Source organism: Neovison vison, chromosome 7, assembly GCF_020171115.1.
Source record: "Neovison vison isolate M4711 chromosome 7, ASM_NN_V1, whole genome shotgun sequence".
NCBI classification, from domain to species: Eukaryota; Metazoa; Chordata; class Mammalia; order Carnivora; family Mustelidae; genus Neogale; species Neogale vison.
The window spans coordinates 149,185,494-149,210,083 of NC_058097.1; the positions used below are offsets into that span (position 1 = coordinate 149,185,494).

At 40.1% G+C, this 24,590-nt stretch overlaps 1 protein-coding gene and 1 non-coding gene across 8 annotated transcripts in view; both read left to right on the top strand.

Annotated features, from left to right (window-relative positions):
- C2CD3 (C2 domain containing 3 centriole elongation regulator) overlaps nt 1-24,590 on the top strand; it is a 146,306-nt gene that overhangs the window by 89,450 nt on the left and 32,266 nt on the right. For all 7 annotated transcript variants that reach the window (XM_044258562.1, XM_044258556.1, XM_044258558.1 and 4 more), the window contains 5 exons: nt 1,650-1,985; nt 9,930-10,068; nt 12,622-12,686; nt 16,624-16,829; nt 18,985-19,106. In XM_044258562.1, coding sequence (XP_044114497.1) covers nt 1,650-1,985; nt 9,930-10,068; nt 12,622-12,686; nt 16,624-16,829; nt 18,985-19,106 — 868 coding nt within the window. The remainder of the gene's footprint in view (nt 1-1,649; nt 1,986-9,929; nt 10,069-12,621; nt 12,687-16,623; nt 16,830-18,984; nt 19,107-24,590) is intronic.
- On the top strand, nt 21,573-21,709 carry LOC122914872. Its single transcript, XR_006385936.1, has one exon. It is a non-coding gene; the product is annotated as a small nucleolar RNA SNORA5 (small nucleolar RNA).

Below are 24,590 nucleotides of genomic sequence, written 5' to 3' on the forward strand. Positions count from 1 at the left end.
TTTAGAAGACTCCATCTAGTAACTATAATGCAGAATGAATTGAAGATAACCAGACTAGATTCTTTATAAACATATTTATTCATTAGGATATTCCTTATAAGATTGGTTGTTATTTCCTCCACTATACAACTAAAGAAACTGAGTCACAACCCTGTGTAGCTCCGTTAGCCTTGTGTTCTGACCCTGTTGCACAGATGGCCCAAGCCAAGTAAGAACTAAGTATTTGCGTGATCATCTCAGATTCTCTGGTTCTCTCTGGACCCAGCAGGTGTAATTCTGTCTCCGTTGAACACCTCATTAGATTCCATGTGCCCTATTTTGTTGGGCGAGCCTAGAGTCGCTTCAGAGAGCCTACAGAAAACATCTTTGAAGTAAGCACAGCTCACTTGAACTAAAGTTCATAAAGATGGACTTTTAACTTCACTCTGCTGAAGAAAGTAGGTTTGGAACACTAAATAAAGATTTAAAGATCAGAACTGAAGAAGAAATATCTCTTTTTATTGACTGATACAAAGGAAATACTTAAGTTTTATGATTATCCATTTCTCTCCTACTTCTCCACCTCCCATCAGTCTACGCTTTTTATCTTCTTGTAAATGGGTTTTGTACAAGGTGTGGTATTGGATGTATTGATTCAATGACCCAAGCAGTCCATTCAGTCATCCACCCAACTGTCCTTCCAAGTAGCTGTTGAGTTTCTTGAGGATAAGGCTTTAGCTATGTTGCTTATGGATGTCTTGCCTCCTATTGGTCTTACTTTCTCCTTGTAATAATGATGATAATTCATACATTGCATCACAAGAAAAGAGGTTACCTAAAAAACTGACAAAGACAGGGAAAGTTGCATGTTACTGCTTCCTGTGAATCAGTTAACTCCATTTTCCTGAATTGAGATGAGCCTAATGAACCAAACTTTGAGATTCTGAAAGAATTCTCAGTGCCTTCTGCTATATAATGAAATCTCATTTTTAATATCCAGGAAGCTTATAAGTTCATATCTCTGAGATTAAATCTGCCACTTTGGAGAATTCACCTTAGCAGGTTACCTAACTCCTTAGATCCTGGCACATGAGAAACAGTCAACAAATAGGAATTCTTGTATTTTTCTTTCTTGCCTCCTTTGCTGAAGCCACCTACTTCATTTCCAGATGATCTTCAGGGCTACTTCCAGACATACTTAGTTGCTGAAACAGGCTAAGTTGAGCACCAGGACAGCTTCCTAAGAAGAAGACCTTAGGAGAAAGCCTATAGATGAGAGCCAGAGGGACATATGACAGAGAGGACAGGCCCACTCCCGCTTTAATAATAATCTTACTTTCAGAAGGCTTGAGAAGTCATCTAAGTCTGCTCACCCCAGCTCGTGAATCTCTTCCACAGCAGCTCTGCCTAGTAGTCATTTGGCTTTGGCTTCAAATCTGAACTTGCACTACTTTCCATTGATGGAGATAATGTGCATATTGGGGAGAAGGGAGTAAACATTTTCACACCGTATACTGACTTCACAGTTTCTTTTACAAATTGGTATATTGGGACCTATAGGCCTGTTGAAGGAGAGAGGACCACAAGCACTCTCAGTGAATCATTTCCAAGGTTAGAGAGTGTTGTTGGTTCCTGCTTGCTTGGGCTTATCCTCCTTCATCCTCTTGCAGGTGTGTATCCTCTATTTGGACGAAATGCTTCCAACCTCGCAGGAGCTGCCTTACGAGTTCATGTGGTTCTTTCCTCTCCTTCTCCACACCCTGGGTCTGCTCCTGAGCTGGATTCTGTGGACTGCAGCAGCCACAGTGAGTCTGAACAGTTCCCCAGAAGGAATGATGAGATTCAGCTCTCTCCATCACCTGCCCACCAGAAGTCTCCTGCCTCCACCCATGTCCCTTGCAATACCACAAAGGAAGTCAGCCCAGCCGAGGAGAGCCCTGCCATATTGGATGGAACTTTTGCAGTCAGTATCCTGGTAGAAAGAGCGATGCATTTGAGCTTAAAAGGTAGGTATGAGCTTAAAAGGTATGAGCTTAAAAGGAGCATGTATCTGACTCCTTAGATTATGGTCCTGGCTTCATAAATCTTGGAGATCGTGACAGAATCTGCAACATCTTAATCAATAATTATATTTCTCAAGCCTAAAAGTTGAAGCAACATGAAAGCCTTTCTAAACTTAAGTGGACATTGCCAGTTATATATTAACTTCGCATATCATAAGTTCCCCAGTCCAGAAACCTGAGTATCAACTTAGGTACTTCTCTTTTCCTTATCCACCATCATATCATCAATTTCATTAAATTGTTGTATCTCTTGAATTTCTCTCAGGACTCTTTTTCTCCTTCCCGTTGCTACCAACTCAGACCATCTTCATTATGTACCTGGGACCAAGAGTTCTTAGCACTGCATCCCTAAACCCCAAAGGACCTAAGAATAAAAAGTCAAGATGGTGAACTTGGATAGGAAAATAATCACATCTGGATTTTATTAACCTCTAACTAAAATTAAACATTTCCTACAGTTGTGATCATAAACACTAGACCCCAGTAATATTAACAGTACCTGTCTGTGATGTTGTCAGCAATAGAAATCACAGGTATTTTCCTATCACATTGTAGTTCTTGCAGATATCTTTTTATACCTATCATTACTTCAAAATTATAGTAGTTGTAAAACCTATAGTTCGATCTTGTTACATATTAATAAAGCATATATACTAGTAGGTCACTGCTTTTTTAGCATTTTGATAATAATGCTAATGTAATTTGATTTTTACGTAATCCTGTGTATCTTACATTATGCATTTTAAAAAACACACAGAGCAGCACCTGGATGGCTCAGTCAGTTAAATGTCTGCCTTTGGCTCAGGTCATGATCCTGGGGTCCTTGGATCCAGGCCTACATCGGGCTTTCTTCTGCTCAGTGGGGAGCCTGCTTCTTCCTCTCCATCTGCCTCTCCCCGCAACTCATGCTCTCTCTCTCACTCTCCCTTCCAAAATAAATAAATAAAATCTTTAAAACACACAGACGATGGGGTGCCTGGGTGGCTCAGTCTGTTAAGCATCCAACTCTTGATTTCAGCTCAGTTCATGATCGCAGGGTCATGAGATTGAAACCCACATCAAGCTCCACATGGTGTGGAGCCTACTGAAGATTCCTCTACCTCTGCCCCTCTCCCTCCTTCTCTCCCTCTCTAAAAAAAAAAAAAAAAAGAAAAGGGGGGGCACCTGGGTGGCTCAGTGGGTTAAGGCCTCTGCCTTCAGCTCAGGTCATGGTCCCAGGGTCCTGGGATCAAGCCTCGCATCAAGCCCCGCATCGAGCCCCGCATCGGGCTCTCTGCTTGGTGGGGAGCCTGCTTCCTCCTCTCTCCTGTCTCTGCCTGCCTCTCTGCCTACTTGTGATCTCTGTATGTCAAATAAATAAATTTAATTTAATTTAAAAAATAAAAATAAAAAAAGAAAAGAGGAAAAACTTCCACACATACTGATTATACACACACTGTTAAGAAGAAGAGGCCCAGCGACCTCACCAGACAGCCATGTATCCATGTGTCCATGGCACAAGGAACCCTTACCTTACTCTTTATTCAGCCTTGTAATCACTCCTAAAACTTTCTTTTTGCCATCACCCTTCTCTTTTCCCTGGCTAATTCCAACTCCTCTATTAAGACTCGATGTTTATCAGTTTCCCTAACATAAAGGCCCCTCTCCTGTTTGCTCTCCCAGCACTTTTTGCCCTCTTTACCATAGTGTATAGTGCTGGACATAAAGTAGTGAACAAAATAGCTAAAAATCGTGCCCATGTGGAGCTTACATTCCAGTAGAAATACCCTCAAATATGTATTCCCAGCCAGTAAGTTGTGTGTGTGTGACTTTGAGTAAGTTATTGTCTCCCTCTGTCTTGAATTTCTCATCTATAAATGGTTGGAATTAACAATTCTGAGATGTGTGATGGCTGTGTAAGCCAGATAATCAAAGCCCTGTGAGCTCAGGTTTCAATATACATCTTTTCGTTTGGCCTCCGTACTTAGCTTCTATCATCTCTGTGTTGGCCTCTCTCAATCTGTGCTATGTTGGAACAGAAACAAAATTCACGCCATGGTAACTGTTGCTTACCTTTCATTTCATTTCTCTCTGTACACACCACCAATGGGCATTATTCCCATGAGTATAAGCTGCTATAATGACCCCTGAGGTTCTCTTATCCTTCTCATTATCTTTGAAACCTTGAAATGGTTTATCTCAGGACAAAGTCTTCTCCAAGTACAGCCCTTGCTGTACTGTATTAGAGATAATGAGATCCCATATGAGTCACAAAACTGGGAAATAATTTTTTTTATTGACCCATGAAAGCAGGCTATTTTTGACAACTCTAATATATAAAAACTGAATTTTTTTAAAGATTTTATTTATTTATTTGACAGACAGAGATCACAAGTAGGTAGAGAGGAAGGGAATCAGGCTCCCTGCTGAGCAGAGAGCCCGATGTGGGGCTCGATCCCAGGACCCTGGGTTCACCAGGCACTTGAGCTGAAGACAGAGGCTTTAACCCACTGAGCCACCCAGGTGCCCAAAACGGAATTTTTTAAAAGAGAAAAATTAATAGATGAATGAATTTAAGGAAAGCAAGAAAAAGTTTTATTTTTTCCAAGGTTTGTTCTGTTTCATTGTTATTGCATAAAATAGAATTTAAAATAGCAAAGATAGGGTTTACATTCCATTTTAGGGGGAATCCCCGTATTGCAAAAGTACAAATACAAAGCATTGCAAATATTCTTGTAACTTTTCCATTAGACAGCAAGTTACTTTTTTTTTTTCTGTTTTTACTTTTATTTGCATTGCATTTACTTTTTGCAGAATTTACTCCCAGGCCATAAGTTTTTCTTTCTTCAGTTTCTTCTGGATATCGTTTTTTTCTGTGCAACTTCCTCTTCAGTTTAGAATCAACCTGCTCTTTTCAGTAAAGATCTTCTCCATGTGGCAGGGAGAGTCATGTGTGGGTTCATCCAGCCACGAGCCCTGTCAGTTCTCTGAGGCATCTTGGGGCCTTTGTTCACTGGATGTGCTCCATGACCAGAGAGTCTACATCTTTTTTTTTTTTTCTATTTATTTATTTTCAGAAAAACAGTATTCATTATTTTTTCACCACACCCAGTGCTCCATGCAATCCGTGCCCTCTATAATACCCACCACCTGGTACCCCAACCTCCCACCCCCCCGCCACTTCAAACCCCTCAGATTGTTTTTCAGAGTCCATAGTCTCTCGTGGTTCACCTCCCCTTCCAATTTACCCCAACTCCCTTCTCCTCTCTAACTCCCCTTGTCCTCCATGCTATTTGTTATGCTCCACAAATAAGTGAAACCATATGATAATTGCAGAGAGTCTACATCTAAACTCTCTTCTTCTTTTTTTTTTTTGGTCAGATTTTTTTATTTATTTGAGGCAGAGAAGGAGAGAGCACAAGTAGGGGTAGAGGGAAGGGCAGAGGGAGAAGGAGAAGCAGACTCTCTGCTGGCAATGGGGGGCTGATGGGGGACTCAATCCCAGGACCCAGGGATTATGATCTGAGCTGAAGGCAGCCACATAATCAACTGAGCCACCCAGGTGCCCTACATCTAAATTCTTAAGTTCAGCAATACTCTGCATTTTGAAGCCTATGCAGTAAAACTTCAGCACTCTTCTTGGGCCACTGACCTTGTGTCCAACCCCACTGTTTAGCCTGGGCACACCTACCAACTCCACCATTGGAGTGAAGGATGGCACGTGTTGCTTCTGCACAGTGACACCCTTCACATACTTGGTGGCTTTTCAGATATACATACCCTTGATGGCGTGGGCAGTTTCACCTGTGTTTTTAAAGTCAGCATGAAGATTTGAACCTCCCAATTCATGTGATTTTGTAGGCTTTTCTGGGCCAAGTATATAGCAAACTATTTTCAGAGCTCTCTTCAGGCTTCTTACGGGAAGAACATTTAGTACATTTTTAAAATATGACTTGGCAAAGTAATTCGACAATAATTTATTGAGCATCTCTTTGTACCGAGTTTTATTCTCATTTTTGTGCATTAAATCCCATTTCATGCTTACCACAAGTGCAATGATGGTGTGATTAGATTATAGTACCTGCCCATTTTATAAAGCTCAAAAAGGTAAAGTGACATGAGTTACACAGTTAATAAGCTCTGGAAAGCCAGGATTTGATTCCAGCTATGCCTGGATCTGAAGCCAGTGTTCTTTTCCTGTATACCATTCTGCCTTTCAGGTATGAAATATGGCTGTGTTTGCCAGTTAATCCTGTCTACACTGTGTTTACCAGTCACTCTAGCCCAGGGTGGGTATATATATTGCACACCTAGTCCTGGGCTTGCATTGCAAGTGGTAAATCTCTACAGGGCCGATGCCAAATATAGAGAGGATGGAGCAAATGACACATGGCTTCTGTCCTCCAAGAGCTGATTACCCCATTGAGTAAGGTTAGCAGCCACACGGTTAAGGATATACAAAGCAAAGTGTTCTGAAGGCCCAAAGGGCACTACAATATGTAGTGTTTAGAGAGTTTAGAACAGAGAGATGAGAGATGTCTGAAAAATCAGGAGAACCTTTTAGAATGAGTAGGATTTCAGGAAGGTGGAGATAAAACTCCAGGTGGATATTTCAACTTAAACAAAGGTATTAAAGTGGGAAAGTGTATGTTCTGGGCTTGCTTAAGGAGGGCATCAGGGATCACGATAGCAATTGATCCTCTTTGACTGGTGATTGCAAGAGAGCTGTAAGAATCATGGCAAGAAGATTGCTGAGCTCGACCAAGGGCTCAACTGAGACTAACTGACATGATTTTAGAGTGGCTAAGAATGGCAAAATGGTGATTTCCTCCAGTACTGCGTGGCTTCCTTTGCTTTCCTACCACCACAAACGACAAGCCATTCCCTGGGTCTTGGCTCACACACCTTTCTTAGCTTGGATTCCTTTCTCCCTTTCCCCAGCTACCAAGCTCCAACTGGCATCCTGCCCTTCCCCTCATTTACCCTGTTCCAAACATGCTGGCTCCTCTTTGCTTTTTCTGAAATACAAACAGACTGCTGTCTTGGGACCTTTGGATCTGATATTCCTCTGCTTGGAATATTCCTAACATCTTGCATGTCTTTAGTGAAATGACTTTGTCTCACAAGGCCTTCCCTGACCACCCATCTAAAATTTCTAGCTCCTCCCCAACATTTTCTATCCCTCTTTCCTGCTTTCTTTTTGTCTGTAGCCTTTAATAATGTATTTTGTTTATTTTCTGCCCTTCCTAGAAGAATATGAGTCCTACAGAAACAGGGATTATTGTTTTGTTTATTAACACTAAATTCTTAACACCTAGAACTGTATCTGACACATAATAAGCCGGAAATATTTGTTAAATGAGGAAGTGGGTGACCCTGAGGCCTCAGCCCAGTGCTGCCTTCTCCTTAATACCCCCTCTCGTTTCCTACTTTGTCTCTCCTGTAGGAGAGTTGCTTATGGAGAATTTAACAGGGGATAAGTCACAGGGATTAATAGATTATTCAACAAATACTTACCAAGTTCCACTGTATCCAGATACATGGTATAGGACCACAGCCTCTTGCACAAAATTTCTGTCACCTTTTCTCCATTCTTAGTGCTACCTTGCCTGCTCAAGCCTCAGAAACTTGCACAAATGGGATAGCCCTCTCAATGGTTGCTGCTTCCAGTATTCTCTTCCAATATCTTTTTAATTCTGCTCTTGAGGTTATATTCTGGTCCACAAATACGATCTCTCTCAACTGAAAATACTTTACTGTTATTGGCTTTGTTTCCCCCACACTCTCAGTGACAGCACACAGACTTCCTCCCATGTGGCCTCATCAGTCTTTTCAGCCTCATCTTTCACCATATCTTAATTCCACAATTTGCGTTTTGCCAAAGCCCTTTTCTCTCTCTTACTACCAAGCCTTTGATCTGCTCCTTTCTCTTCCTAGAATGCCTTTTTCTCTCCTTTTCAACAAACGTACTCAACTTTTGAGAATGGACTAAGGTGACACCATCACTTTGAAGCCTACTGACTACCTCTCTTAGCACAAAACCTCACTCTAGGTTCCCCAGTCTCCCCCATACCACCACCCCTACTCCCACACAGTTTTCCTCCTTCATATCACATATTAGTCTGCACTGAAAGTGGCTAGAAAGGTGTCTCTCCACTAGCTGTGTATTCTTGGAACTGTGTTATTTCTCTGCCACAACACCCTCATCTTCCTGATGCAGGAAATAATGTCCTCTTGTTTGTGAATATGATACTTAATACCTCTAAAATCTCTAATATGAATTATAAATCACAAATCTATAAATCACTTTTTCTTTGGCCTCTTTCTGTTATCCAGGGCCGAACACTTATCAGGGTGGATATCTGACTTTCAGAGGTCTCTGTTGTCTCCCTGATTCCCACCCTCAGTGATAGATCCATATAGTCTTTCCTCCCACGAAGTTTATGTGTCTTTCAGGGCCTGTGTTTGGTCCTGAGAATACAGACCTGCACGTCATCTCTCTGAAATGTGCCTTCCAAATGATGATATGATAGTAGTAGTTCTGGAATGGGAGTCAGTGGACTGGGTTCTGACCTTAGCTAAGCCATGAACTTGCTTTATGACTGAGCAAACCCATTTCCCTTCTCCGCAACTATAAAATGTGATGCTCATACAAGTTCATCTCTCAGATTCTCTTTGACTCTTATCATCTGAGAACATGTAGCTGAGGGCAAGTCATGCCACACTGTCTGAATCAGCCATAATTTGCCAAGCTCTTGTGAAAATCATTTTACGTACAAGGTTGCATGCAGAAAATCTCCAAACAGTCCTGAATTATGAGTTTTGCCCTCAGCAGAGCTTAAATCTGAAGGAGTTTTGAACTTTCTGTTATCCCCATTGTGGTCCTGGTTCTGAAAATAAGAGCTTCTTGAATATTTTTGTTAGAGAAAGTTCTGAAGACCCTTTCTTTATGAGTCACCTTGAGTACTTGTTAGAGTTGTAGTCTTACACTAACATGACAAGTGTCTCCAGCCCTGTCTTACAAATAAGGCACTGAGGAACAAAGAGGTAAAATTATTTAGGTTAATCTAAGTTATACTTCGTAAAAACCAAAATTATCTACGGTATCATCAGTCTTTAGAGGTTCTCTTTTACCTACTCAGGTACGGTTAGAAGCCCCTTTGGGTTCCCAAAGCTCCCTGTGCTTTCTCTTATTTTAATTGTGTGTGTCTGTCTCCAATCAGGAATCAAACCTGACTCCTCTGGGCATGTGTGTGTATCACAGAGAAAAGTGTCAGTTAATGTTCCTTTAATGGAACTGGACTAAGTTTTTGTTAATACGCAAATTTGGGCATCACTTGAGGGAAAAGTTACCATGGATTCATTCCAGGCCAGAGGGGGAGCTCTTAACCAAATAGTTAATTAGACCTATTGCAATGGAAAAACCCTGGAAACTCAGGAAACCTGGCCGGGTCTTACAGACGCTAGTTAGCCAGATGTGCAGTGAGCAATCCACTTTACCTCTCTATCCCCTGGTTGTCTTACTGTGGCCTAGAGCTGCCTTGCCTGAAGTCCCACAAAACATGCACCGCAGAGCTGATCATTGATTGTGTGACTCCTGAGTCTAGGGCGTTTTGCAGTTCTACTTTTTCTTCTCACTTCAGTATTTTCCATCATCCCGAAAGGTATACAGAGATGAGAGGAGTGATCCCTCACTGGGGAATATTTATGAACTGAGCCTTGAAAGGACAGTTTTAGTAGCAGAAAGGACACTAGAAACACTTCAGATACAGAGAATAATAGCTCAAGCAAAGACCTAAAGGTAGGAGAAGGCTAGAAATGGTCCTGCTTATACCTGTATAATGGAAGGCTTCTAGCACATTCTTTCTGACACCCTAAAGTCAGTCATTCCACTGTGTTCTATTTCAGGGAGTCCCTTGACAGAACGGAAAGTATTGATACCCAGTTGTTGTGTATCTTTTGCAACTGCTGATGATCCATCTCCTGTCTACACCCATGTGGTTGAAAACACAGATTCCCCCATCTGGAATTTTCAACAGCAGTCAAGGTTTGTATTATATGATATCCCATCAGCCTTCCAGAATCTCCTTTTTGTTCCAGGAGACAAACTCAGATCAAGGGATATAACAAAGGGAACAATATTAAGCAGACCTGGAAAATGCTTTTCTTATCAAGCAGTTATTTAATCCTGGTGCTTATGAATTCACAGTTAGTAGTGGTTTAAAGAGCTTACTGCAGTATTTTTTTTTAACTCTTTTTGAGCTCAGTACAACTCAAAAATTATTCAGTGAAAACCGCTTAGATGCCCCACTCTGTTCTAGAGACTGGGAATTAAAGACGATTAAGACAGTCCCTGCAATTGCAGTACTCATGGTCTACCTGGAAAAATATACATTAGAATGTGACAAGTGCTGTAAAAGTAGCAAAAAATGATTCTAGTGCCTCAGAAAGATAATTTAGATTAACCTAGAAGTTCAGGGAAAGCTTTTTATTTTAAATAAGATAATTCAGCTGAGTATTGAAGAATGTACACAATTTATTTGGGGGAAGAAGATAATAGCAAACTAATTTCAGGAAAGGCTATGGATTGTACATCCTTGAAAAAGATTTCTGCTGCATTGGAAAGAGGCTGGGCTTTGCTCTTTAGAGAGACCTGGCCTCCAGTCCCATCTCATTTACTAGCTGTGTAAACAAACTAAATTGTATCTCTGAGCCTCAGATTCCTCATCTGCAAAGTGGGGTTAATTTTTACAGGGTTATTGTGAGGTCCAAATTAGGTGACATTTAGAAAAATGACCTTATGGTACAAAACAGGTGCTCCACAAATGTTAGATGTCCTTTGGAAGACTCAAAGAATTGGAGGTGGAGCCCTGTCGGTCATGCTGCAGTGCAGTTCAGAGGTCAGGGGCTGACATTCGGGCCCAGTGCTTGTCCTCCCTTTTTTCATTACATCTGTTTCATCGTCATTGAAAGTGTGAGTTCTAGTATAACAACTTACCATTATCTTTATCCTGCATCACCTTTTATAAGGTTTCTCACTTGTCCACCAACACTAGCCACACCACATGGTGTCTGATCTGCTGCTTTCTCACAGTGTTTCCATACCTAGTTGAGCCCAGCAGTTGTTCACACGTCCAGTGTTTTGAAATTTGAGAGGCCAACCTGAGTCAGGAGCTAGAACTCTAACAGTGACAACTCAGTACTATCTATGGTGAATTACTGGAAATCATAGAAATTCTCGCCATTATGGCCAGGTACTTGATCTAAAATATCAAATCTGCCTTAAAAGGGAGGAGGCTAGAGGGCTAAAGCTTCTAATTGAAGGTGATTTATTCATTCAGAGTGTAACATTTTGAGCTTGACAAAGGGACATTGACGGTCTTCTAATTTTATCCCCTCACTTCAAATTTAAGACTATAGACCAGGGAGGTTACATAGTCTGTTGGTAGCAGAGGAAAGAAGAGAAGAAAAATGAGTAAAGGTTCTGTTTACAGTTGCTTTATCACAAAATTATTTCATTTGATGCTCCTATTTTCTACCTCATAGGTAGAAAATAACCCATTTAACAGGTAAGAAAACCAGGGCTCAAAATGTTTGAGTCTCCAGGGTCACTCAGTAACCATAGCAGAGCTGGAATGCAGAGGTGGGTATTCTGAACACCAAGTAGAATTCAGATTTTTGACACAGTACTTATTTCATTTTATCACAGTGCCTCCTGTTGTCTTGAAGTGGGTTCTCTTCAGTTCCCCAGGGAAGGAAATTAAATCTCTTAGTTTTCCCTGGATTTCCTCCTAAAGCAATGGCACCTGGTGTGGAACTTTCCAAATCTTTGTAATTTAAAATGGTATAAGTCATTTCTTAAATAAAATGTGTTAGAGGTGTTTATTGAACTGCATATCAACTTCTTTTCTGATATGAAAATGGATAGTTTATTTTTATTATTATTATTATTACTTTCTTATTTTGATACTTTCCTCTGTAGAGTGTAGCTTTTAGAATTAAACAAACTAAACTTTAAGTCCAGCCCTGCCACTTACTGATTCTCAAGTGACCTTGAGCAAGTCACTTCACCTCTCTGATCCCACTTCTATCATCTGTAAAGCAGGGATAATAATGCCAATGTCTAGGCTTCTGTGCAGATTACACATATATGAAATACTAGGCACTGTGCCTGTCCCACAGTAGGCACTCAGTGGATGTTGTTTTTCCCCCCTTCTCCCTTCTTACATTCTGTTTTCCACATTAAATAAAAAGAATCCCAGCTCTGCTTCAGTAAAACTGTTCCTTACATCTTGAGGAGCTCCCTCTCCACACTCCCTCTCATCCTGAGAAAGAGAGTTTGAATGTGGCAGATACCATCAGGTGGGAAAGTACTACATCAGGGGAGCCTGATTTCAAGTCTTGGCAAGTTACTTCTCTCTGAGCTTCCATCCCTCATTTTACCTGTGAAAGTAAAACTATATCCTCGGAGATGACCATGAAGTTGAAATGAAAATGTTAGGAAAGTGCTTTGCAAACTACAAAATGCTCTTCAAATCTAAGTTTCATATGGCAGATGCTTCCTACACCATTAATTTATGGTGGATGTTTTTCTTAATAGGCTATCAAAAGAGCTTCTTTTGGACCCTCAACAAACTCTGGTCTTCAAAGTTTGGCATAAAGGAGGTATGAACTCTATTCTGTGAATATCTGTCTGAAAATAAGCTCACATCCTGTTGACAGTTTCCAATCCTTTCCTTTTTTAACCAAGTGAAACCATAACCATGGCACTTGTGATGCAGGGACGCATGTGTGTGTTAGAGGGAATCTCACAGAAGGCCACATTAGTCTCCCAGGAAATCTAAATCCTTAGAAGTCATGTCATTTTGTTTGACTTTCTGCTTAGTGCAGAAGTCCAAGTACATTTCACCTTTCCAATTATATCTCATCGGTCACAGTGTACACCCTACCATACACAAGTGATTTCAACCCCCTGTATGATGTTGTACCTTCTATTGATTGGCTAATTAACCAAGACCCTAGCATTTTTAAGCTGTACACAAAACTAGAGTCTTGTTTCAAGAGCCTCTAAGAGCTGTTGGCATCATGATCCTTGAACCTAGTTTTATTCAGCTACCATTATTAACAGGGGTAATCCAACATCAAGAGCACAGACTCTAAAGCTACACTCTGGGATTCAGATACCAGTTCTTACCCCATACAAGGTAGTATGACCTTGGGTGAATGACTCAATTTCTCTTTCCTTCAGTTTCTTTATTTATAAAATAGGAATAATAGTACCTACTTCAGTGGGAGAATTAAATGAGTGTCTGATACTTGATAAAACCATCTGTTTTTATTGTTCTTATTAGTGAATGACAGTGTGCTGAGAGCTTTACAAACATTTCTAATCCTACAGTGTAAAAACATAATTGATTCATTTTTTAAATTCTTTTTTTAAGATTTTATTTATTTATTTGACAGAGAGAGCAGAAGTAGGTGGGGGGAGGAGCAGGCTCCCCACTGAGCAGAGAGCCCGGTATGGGGCTCCATCCCAGGACCCTGAGATCATGACCTGAACCAAAGGCAGAGGCTTGAACCCATTGAGCCACCCAAGTGCCCCTAATTCATTCATTGTTACAAATGTAACAACTCAGGCCCAAAGAAATTAGAAGGTCATATACTTATTAATCAGTGGAGTCAGGATTTGAACCCAGTTCTGACTGGCTATACAGCCTTCACCATTTGTACTTCACCACGCTGGTAACATTGGATGGGGAAAGTGAGTGAATGAGGACATCCAGCTATCTCACAGCTTCTGTAATTAGAAAATTTTGTCTTATTTAAATCCCTCCTATAAACCCAGCTTCTTCAACAATCTTGCTAGGGCCTAGTTTCTAAACCCTCAGTTGTTTTGAGTCTATAGCCTTACAGTTTTTATTTGCCAGTGGTAAGTTTCACAGCTAACCCCAGAACCTAATAAAGACCTGAGAGTAGTCAGTGTGTAAAGGAAATAGACTTACCTGTCTCTCCTCTAGTGCTTCTGTTTCGAAATCATGCTGTGAATCCAATTTCGATAATTCGTCCCATGCTCCTGCCTTGGATTCACTTATCATGTTCCCCACCCCCACCTAATGTCGTAAATGTGGCAGAACTGATCATAAATCCATTTCCTCTGAATCAACATAAGGAATTCCTGCTGTATTTAACTAGGCTTCACCCTTCTGCCTGGCATTCTATTCTTCTCTTTTCTCTAAAGTACTCCCCACAGATTGTCAGGCAGATTAGGGTTTGCCTCAGTTCAGCTCTTACTATAACAAGGCAAAAAAAAAGAGTAACTTCGGTCTTAATACAGACCCGGATTCAAATTTTGGTTTTGCCATTCACAATTTATATGACCTAAGCCAAAACACTTTACCTCTTTGAGCCATTGTTTCCTTAATAATGAAATTAGGACAATAGTACCTGCCCTACAGGATTTTTGGCACATAATTGGTGCTAAATAAATGGAGATATTTTTATTATGCCTACTATGTGTCAGGTACTGTGTTAGGGCTATTTGGTATAGAGAAGAACAAAATTCCCTATCTTCCAAGACCACTAGAGAATCCTGTAAAACCCTGTTGTAAATGGAGATAGGGAAAATGCCTACCCAACTGACCATACTTACCTAACTCTGTCTCTCAGTGGAGGTAAATGCCACTCTTCCCTTAACTCCAGCCTTTCCACACAGGCTTAGCTATGCAAACAATAAATATATTCAATAAATATTTGAGTTCCTACTCTGTGATAGGCACTATGCTTAAGTGCTAGGGATTCAAAGGTAAAATAAGGCATACATGGTCTGTACCCTCATGGAGCTTGTGTCCCCTGGCTGCAGGTGGGGTCGGGGGAGTTGTGGAGATAAACAATTAGAAGATAGAATGATTAGGCTAATACACGCAGGGAATATCTAACTCAGACTGACGATGTCAGAGAAGGCTTCCTGGAGCATACTTCAGCTGAGAAATGAAGGGGCATGACAGAGTATAGTCAGAGGCAACAGCAAATACAAGAGTCTGAAGTAAAGAAAGTATGAAGTAAGTTTGAGATCATAAGAACATAGAACTGCAAAGAAAGAATGATGGGTTGTCCCACTAAATATGATATTAAACTGAGATCCTCAAAGCTATTATTTTTCTCAGTGATCAACTTAGCCTGATTTCTCCTCAGGTATGTTTAAGATGTAGTGTTAGGAAAAACCCTCAACCTGTTACCTAAAGTTACAGTCTATCAAGAATAGGTTATGCGTGGGTAACCAAATAAAACAAGATTATTTTTCTTTGAAAGCTATAAAAAAAAATCTTTGGAGTGCAAATTAATGGTTCTAGCCATCATTCTTCACTCCCATTGGGTAAGAATTACTTGACTCTACTCTGAGGAACACAGTGTCAAACGTTCATAGACTCTTAAAAAGACTGTCCAAGTTGAAGAGGATCTTAAATGTTGTTCAGTCCTTCTCATTGTGTATATGAGACAAGGTTTGGGGTGTTAAAGTAATGTGTTTTCAAATCAAAGCCACACTCAGATTAGCTGTTGTGATGCACTGCTTCCTTGTCCCACTCTACATTGGCAGTTCATTTGTGTTCTCAGTGGTTGTTTATCAACTTCCTCGTGATGGGGGAAGATTTATGCCGGAATGAAGAGTGTAGGAAACATAAAGCGAATGATATTTGGTCTTAGCTTTTAGGTAGGTCCTAGGCTAAAGAAGAGAAAACTGTCCAAACAAATGTTAGTGTGTAATGAGTTCAGTGTCCCCAGCGGAATGTACAAAAAACTGGGAAAACTAATGACCACTTCTCTTAGAAATTTGCATTCCTTGACTTACTGAGCAAATTGAAAACTGAGAATGGTGTCCACGTTTGGTAGTCAGCCTTTGATATTCATTATAGGGAATATAGCCCATACAATAAAGAACTTGTGGAAGGAGAGGAGCCTGTTCTTCTCCAGCTACTTCCATGTCAGAAGTGAGGAACAAGAAGCAATGAGTCTGAGAACAAAGGCCATTGCATGGTTGCTTATCCAGTCAACAAGGGGTCTTCTTACTCACTAAGGGCCGCCCTATTACAAACCTGAGTCCAAGCTCTTATTTTGCACCATGTACTGGTTTTCCAGAGGGTTCTTTGTCTTTCTTTTGTGATTTGTATCACTTTTGTTCTTAATTAAATATAATACATATGTACGTTACAGAAAATTTGAAAAATACAGACAAATGTGAATGGGAAAACAAATCCCTCATAATTCCAAGGGTGATGGTCTTGCAAATGATTTCTTTCAAGACCCACTGCCCTGAGGAAAATCACTGAGACATGATAATGTAGGGAAAAGAAATAACTGCTGTTTAAGGTTGTTTTCCAATTGCCTATATCAAGAGAATAAAACTCAAATCTGCTAGCTTTTCCCTGCCATACAAAAAGGGAATTCATGGTAGTGAAAGCATGTCTTCAGTGTTGATTTTGGAATCACTTGAGCCCCTACACACACACCCCACAGTCTCCTGATTCAGCTTCTCTGTGTGCAGCCTCTAATGTCAGTGGCAAGACCTGCCCAGCCACACTACCCAGTTCTTGTCTTTCCCCCACAGATGAGGAGAGGGTGATTGGCTTTGCCTCAGTGGACCTCTCCCCGCTTCTTTCTGGCTTCCAGTTTGTCTGTGGCTGGTACAACATCACAGACTTCAGTGGAGAGTGTCAGGGGCAGATAAAAGTTGCTATCTCCCCTCTGGAAAGTTTGATGCACTTCAAAGAAGAAAAACAATCAAGACGTGGGGTAGAGACCCCAGGATTGCTGGTACGTATGCTGATTCACGGTCTTAACCAGTAAGCGTTCTGCTGAGCCAAATCTGTAAGATCCTTTACATGTGTTTGGTGCTCTCCAGCTTACAAAACACATTATGTATTTGTGTCTCATAATGACCTCATGACCTGTTTAGGTTGATAAAAATTACAGTGGTGACCAAGTGGAATTACACAAGGGTGACAGACGCACAACTCTGAATATATTAAAAACCACTGAATTGAACAATTTCAAAGATGAACTTTATAATACACTGACTGTATCTCAATTGAAAAAAATTTTCTACTTGAGTGTAGTTGACACACAGGGTTACGTAGGTATCAGGTGTACAACACAGTGATTGGACAAGTTCATATGTCATGCTATGCTCACAAGTGCAGCCACCATCTGTCATCATACAGTGCTATTACAATACCATTGCCTGCATTCTCTGTGATGTGCCTTTTATTCCCGTGACTTATTCATTCCATAACTGGAAGCCTGTATCTCCTACCTACTTCACTGATTTTGCCCATCACCCTCCCCTCTAGCAACCATCAGTCTGTTCTCTGTATCTATGGGTCTGTTTCTGCTTTTTTCTTAATGTTTTGTTTTTTAGACTCCACATACAAGTGAAATCATAGGGTATTTGTTTTTCTCTCTTACTTCACATAGCATCATACCCTCTGAGTCCATCCGTGTTGTCACAAATGGCTGTATCTTAATTTTTAAATAAAATAAGATTAATTGCAGCATGGAGTTTGAAACCACATTGGTTAAACTTTTTAAAAACTCTTATTACATTAAAATCCTTGTTCTTTCTTTCAAGGTTTTATTTATTTTTCCGAGAGAGAGAGAGAAAGCACACAAGCAGGGGGAGCAGCAGAGGCAGAGAGAGGAGGCGGCTCCCTGCTGAGCAAGGAGCCTGATGCTGGACTCAATCCCAGGACCCTGGGATCGTGATCTGAGCCGAAGGCAGATCATGCTTAACTGACTGAGCCACCCAGGCGTCCCTAAAATCATTGTTCTAACAAAACAATGAGGAAAAAAAGATAAGATGAAACCAGAGAGGGAGACAAACTATAAGAAACTCTTAATCATAGGAAACAAATTGAGGGTTGCTGGAGGGGAAGGGAGTGGGGAGATGGGATAAATGGATGATGGACATTAAGGAGGGCACGTGATATAATGAGCACTGGGTATTATATAAACTGATGAATCACTGACCTCTACTTCTGAAATCAGTAATATATTATACGTTAAATTAATTGAATTTAAGTAAAACGTTTTGGGATGCCTGGGTGGCTCAGTCAGTTAAGCATCTGCCTTCAGCTCAGGTCATGATCCTGGAGTCCTAGGATCAAATTCCGCATCAAGCTTCTTGCTCAGTGGAGGGCCTCCTTCCCCTTCTGCCTGTTGCTCTCCCTGTTTGTGCTCTCTCTCTCTCTCTCTGGCAAATAAATAAAATCTTTTAAAAATAAATATTTTTTAACTGTCAAATAAAATCATTGTTCTGTCTTATAGAAAAAATAAAAAGAGAGGGAATGGAAAGAGGGGAATCAGTGATAGTAAGAACACTCAGGGAGTTAACTATAAAAGAATTTTCCAGACTGTCCCAGATGAGGGAGCTCTATCAAGACAAAGATTCTAGGGTGGTTTTTTTTTTTTTTTTTCATCTCTGTTATCATGCATGCCTGGCCCAGGTTCTGGCAGGGTGGGCATCTCTCTCATGCATGACTGCGTGAGAAAGTGACAAAGAGTTAAACAGTCACTGTATGAGAAGGTCTTTTCTTCACGTTAGCCCTGTAGTCATGAGGTAAGAAATACCACTTCACATGTAAGGTAAAATGATATCCAGTCAGGAGTTCACAAACTAGCTGGAAGAGCCAAGCATAAATACAAATAAAGCAACTAAAAAGTAATCTGATAGCATGGTATATAAAATGGGAATAATAATAGTACCTATCTTGTAATATTATTGTGAAGTTCAAATAAGAAAATGCACGTAAATTGCTTAGTACAGCATTCAACACATAGAAAGTACTCAGCAAATTATATTTATCTACATACAATAAATTTTTTAAACACAAATTTACAAACTTATTTGTACTTCTTTGTTCCAAAAGGATTTGTGGTGACAGGCATACCATTTTTCTCATTGTTTCTACAGAACCCAGTATATCGCCCCTTTTCCTTCCCTGCCTCTGCATTCCTCAGCAGCATTGCAAGATGGACCCCAGAACAATTTGCTCACACCTCATCAAAGGAACTTGATTTCTCCTCTCCTGAGAGGTGAGTGCATTTTTGATGGGAAGAAATAGAGTTGAAAGTCTGCTAACTGGTTTGTCATCTCTCTTTACTTTATTGGAGGAAGAAACTAGAGACAGGGGAATAGCTTTGTTCTGTCACAACTGCTGGGAACTCCAGGATCCTATGAAAGCAAATTTTTTTTTTACTGCTATCAGAAGGGTAGCTTCCGTGGAAAGGATGCGGTTCTCTTTTCCTTAGAGGCCTTTAACGTTTAACGTTTATCCCTGAAATCAATCATCAGCTATCTGAGATCTTTGCCTTTCCAAACGTAGGAACCAGGATATTTTATGAAGAGCAACTGGTCCATCCAGATGCTTCACCTCGTCAACCATAGACATGCATATGGATGACGGAGCTAGAGCATATTCCATTCTCTCAAAGGAAGAAAACAGGAGTAAATCTTCATGACCTTAGATGACGCAAATGATTCCTTACATAAGAGACAAAAAGCAGAATATGTCTGCAACAAAAAAAAAAGTAAATTGGATTATAAGATTTAAAACTTTCATGCCACAATTAAGAAAATAAAAAGGCAACCTATAGATATGACGAGACATATCCAGAATATATAAAGAATTCATATATATATATATAATTCCTATAATTCAATAATAAAAAGCAAATAACCCAAGTAAGCATGGACCAAAAGGGGCGCCTGGGTGGCTCAGTGGGTTACTCTGCCTCCAGCTGGGGTCATGATCCCAGGGTCCTGGGATCAAGCCCCAGTTGGGCTCCCTGCTCAGTAGGGAGCCTGCTTCTCCCCTTCCTCCCCACCGCCCTGTGCTCATGCTTGCTTACTCTCGCTCTGTCTCCCTTAAATAAATAAAATCTTAAAAAAAAAAAGACAAATGATCTGAATAGACATCCAAAGAATATCTGAAAACATCCAAAGAAGATACACAAATTATCAGTAAGCACATGAAAAGATATTTAACATCATTAACCAGGGTGCCTGGGTGGCTCAGTTGGTTAAGCAACTGCTTTCAGCTCGGGTCATGATCCTGCAGTCCCAGGATCGAGTCCCACATCGGGCTCCCAGCTCCACGGGGAGTCTGCTTCTCTCTCTGACCTCCTCGCTCATACTCTCCCTCACTGTCTCTCTCTCAAATAAATAAATAAAATATTTTTTAAAAAATCATTAACCATCAGGAGAATGTAAATGAAAGCCATAATGAGATACCACTTCACACCCACTACAATAACTGTAATCAAAAAGACAAATATCACAAGTGTTGGGAGAATGTGGAGAAACCAGAACCCTCATACATGGTTGGTGGGATTTTTAAAATTTATTTGTCTACTTATGTATTTATTTATTTATTTTTAATGATTTTATTTCTTTTTTTGACAGAGAGAGAGACAGTGAGAGAGGGAACACAAGCAGAGGGAGTGGGAGAGGGAGAAACAGGCTTCCCTCTGAGCAGGGAGCCCGAAGTGGGGCTCAATCCCAGGACCCTGGGATCATGACCTGAGCCAAGGGCAGGCACCCAATGACTGAACCACCCAGGGATGGGATTTTAAAATAGTGCAGCTGCTTTGTAAAACAGTCTGGCACTTCCTTTTAAAAGGTTAAACATAGAGAAAGCATTTGATCCAATAATTCCGCTTCTAGGTATATACCCAAGAACAGTAAAAAAATATGTCTGCACAAAACCTGTACATGAGTGTTTGTTAGTAGCATTGTTCCTTATGACTTAAAAATGGAAACAGCCAGGGGCGCCTGGGTGGCTCAGTGGGTTAAGCCTCTGCCTTCAGCTCAGGTCATGATCTCAGGGTCCTGGGATCAAGTCCCGCATCGGGCTCTCTGCTCAGCGGGGAGCCTGCTTCCTCCTCTCTCTCTCTCTGCCTGCCTCTCTGCCTACTTGTGGTCTCTGTCAAATAGATAAATAAAATCTTAAAAAAAAAAAAATGGAAACAACCAAAATGTGCATCATCTGATGTATAGAAAAATAACATGTGTTATCTCTACATAATGGAGAATTATTCAACCACAAGAAGGAATGAATTACTGATATATACTATAGCACGGGTGAAGTTTAAAAACATGCCAAATGGAAGAAGCCAATCACAAAAGACTCTATACGGTTATTATTCCATTTATATGAATTATTCAGATTGGGCAAATCTACAGAATCAGAAAGTAGATTAGCAGTAGCCTAGAGCTAGGAGGTTTGGGTTGAGGGTTTGAGGGAGTGGAGGAAATGTGGAGTGATTGCTGATAGGTATAGGGTTTCTTTTTTGGGTGATGAAAATACATGGTGATGGTTATACAACTCTGAATATACTAAAAACCATTGAGTTGTACACTTTCACTGGGTGAATTGTATGTGAATTATATCTCAGTGAAGCTAATATTTAAAGAGAAGACAATTATTGCTGGAGTCAAGTTCATGAATACCTTGCGAAGAAATTTGAAAATTTTTTTATAGATTTAACAAAACAAAACACTGCAGCTATGTCAAATTCAGTGCCCGCCCATCCCATGGCTGGCACTGGCCCAAAAGGCTGCCACAGAAACCCTGTGATCCATGGGCCTTGATCCCGACTGTGCTGGGCCTCAGGGATAAATTTGGTCACAGACACTTTGTGCCACCCCCTCCCCCAAAAAAAAGCGACCAAAGCTAGAAAGGAACAATGGTGATTAAATAGGGAATAGATTAGTACACAAATGCTTAGAACAGTGCTTGGCACATTAATAAGGACTCCATAAATAGTGTTGTTCTTATTGTTATTTCAGACCTATGTTTTTAAAAAAATCACTCAGGCTATAATGTGGAGAATTTATAAAAGAGAATAAGTAACACTTAAATCAATGGAAACAAACAGAAAATCAACAAGAAAACAGTGGCTTTGAATGACATATTGGACCAGATGGATTTAACAGATATATTAAGGACATTCCATCCTAAAACAGTAGAATACACATTTATTTCAAGTGCACATGGAACGTTCTCTAGAATAGATCACATATCAAGCCACAAAACAAGTGTCAACAGATTTAAAAAGATTGAAGTCATGTACATCTTTTCTGACCACAACACTATGAAACTAGAAATCAACCATATGAAAAAAAACTATAAACATCACAAATACATGGAGGTTAAATAACATGCTACTTAACAATGAATGGATCAACCAAGAAATCAAAGAAGAAATCAAAACATATACAGAGAGAAGTGAAAATGAAACACAATGTTCCAGAATCTGGGATGCAGCAAAAGCTGTTCCAGGAGGCAAGTTTAGAGCAATACAGACCTACCACAAAAAGCAAAAATCTCAAATAAACAACCTAACCTTACACCTTTGGAGCTCAAAAAAAGAACAAACAAAACCCAAAACCAGCAAAAGGAAATTAATAAAGATTAGAGCAGAGGCAAATGATAGAAAAACTAAAAAAAACAGTTCCTCTGCTCAGTGGGGAGCCTGCTGGTTCTTCAAAAAAAAAAAAAAAAAATCAACAAAATTGATAAACCTCTAGCCAGATTCATCCAGAAAAAAAGAGAGCGAGAAAGGACTCAAACAATATCACAAATGAAAGAGGAGAAATGATATCCGATAACACAGAAATACAAATAATTGTAAGAAAATACTAAGAAAAATTATATGCCAGCACATTGGACAACCTCGAAGAAATGGATGAATTCCTAGAAACATATAACCTACCAAACTGACACAGAAAGAAATAGAAAATTTGAACAGACTGCTTATGAAATTGAATCTGATCAAAAAACTCCCAACAAACAAAAGCCAAGGACCAGACAGCTTTTAGGTGAATTCTACCAAACATTTAAAGGAGTAAGGGGCAACTGAGTGTCTCAGTCGGTTATGCATATGAGACTTGATTTTGGCTCAAGTCATGTTCTCACATTTGTGGGATAAAGTTCTATGTTGGGTGCTGCACTTAGCTTATAGTCTGCTTAGGACTTTCTCTCTCCATTTGCCCCTCTCCTTGCTCATGTTCTCCCCCTCCCTAAAGTAGCAGAAAGAAATTAAGAAATACAAAAAGACAATCCCATTTACAATTGTACCAAAAATAGTAAAGTAGTTAGGAATAAATCTAACCAAAGAGTTCGAAGGACCTATACTCTGAAAACTATAAAATACTGATGGAAGAAATTGAAGATGACAAAGAAATGGAAAGACAAGGTCTCCTGGTTGGCTCAGTCGATTAAGTGTCCAAAACTTAATCTTAGCTCAGGTCTTGAGCTCAGGGTTGTGAGTTCAAGCCTCACATTGGGCTCCAAGCTGGGTGTGGCGCCTACTTTAAAAAAGTGAAAAGAAAAATGGAAAGACAATGCATGCTTATAGATTGGAAGAACAAATACTGTTAAAATGTTTATGCTACCCATGGCAATCTACACATTTAAAGCAATCCCTATCAAAACATCAATAGCATTTTTCACAGAACTAGAACAAACAATCCTAAAATTTGTTTGGAACCAGAAGAGACCCAAATAGCCAAAACAGTCTTGAAAAAGAAAAGCAAAGCTAGAGGCATCACAAATCTGGACCCTCAGTTTGTATTACAAAGCTCTAGTGGTCAATACAGTGTGGACTGGCACAAAAATAGAGACACAGGTTAGTGGAATAGAATAGAAAACGCAGACATAAGCTCACATTTATATGGTCAATTTTCAATAAAGGAGGCAAGAATATGCAATAGGAAAAAACAGTCTTTTCAACAAATGATGTTGGGAAAACTGGACAGTAACATGCAAAAGAGTAAAACTGGACCACTTTCTAACACCATACACAAAAATAAGCTTAAAATGGATTAAGGACCTAATTATGAGACCTAAAACCATAAAAATCCTTGAAGAGAACATAAGCAGTAATTTCTCTGACATTAGCTATAGCAATATCTTCATATAAGTGTCCACCTAAGCAACGGAAACAAAAGCAAAAATTGTTGGGACCACATCAAAATAAAAAGTTTCTGCGCAGCAAAGGAAACAACCACAAAATTAAAAGACAGCCTACTAAATGGGAGAAGACATTTGCAAATGATGTATCCAATAAGGGGCTACTATCTAGAATACATAAAGAACTTATACAACTCAACACCCAAAAAACAAATACTCTGATTAACAAATGGGCAGAAGACAGGAACAGACATTTTTCCACAGAAGACCTACAAATGGCCAACAGTGACATGAAAAGATGCTTAGCATCACTCAACATCAGGGAAATGCAAATCAAAACCATAATGAGGTATTACCTCTCACCTTCAGAATGGCTAAATCAACAGCACAAGAAACATATTGGTGGGCGCCTGGGTGTCTCAGCGGGTTAAGCCTCTGCCTTCAGCTCAGGTCATGATCCCAGGATCCTGGGATCGAGCCCCACATCAGGCTCTCTGCTCAGCAGGGAGCCTGTTTCCCCCCTCTCTCTGCCTGCTGCTCTGCCTACTTGTGATCCCTGTCTGTCAAATAAATAAATAAAATCTTTAAAAAAAAAAAAAAAAAG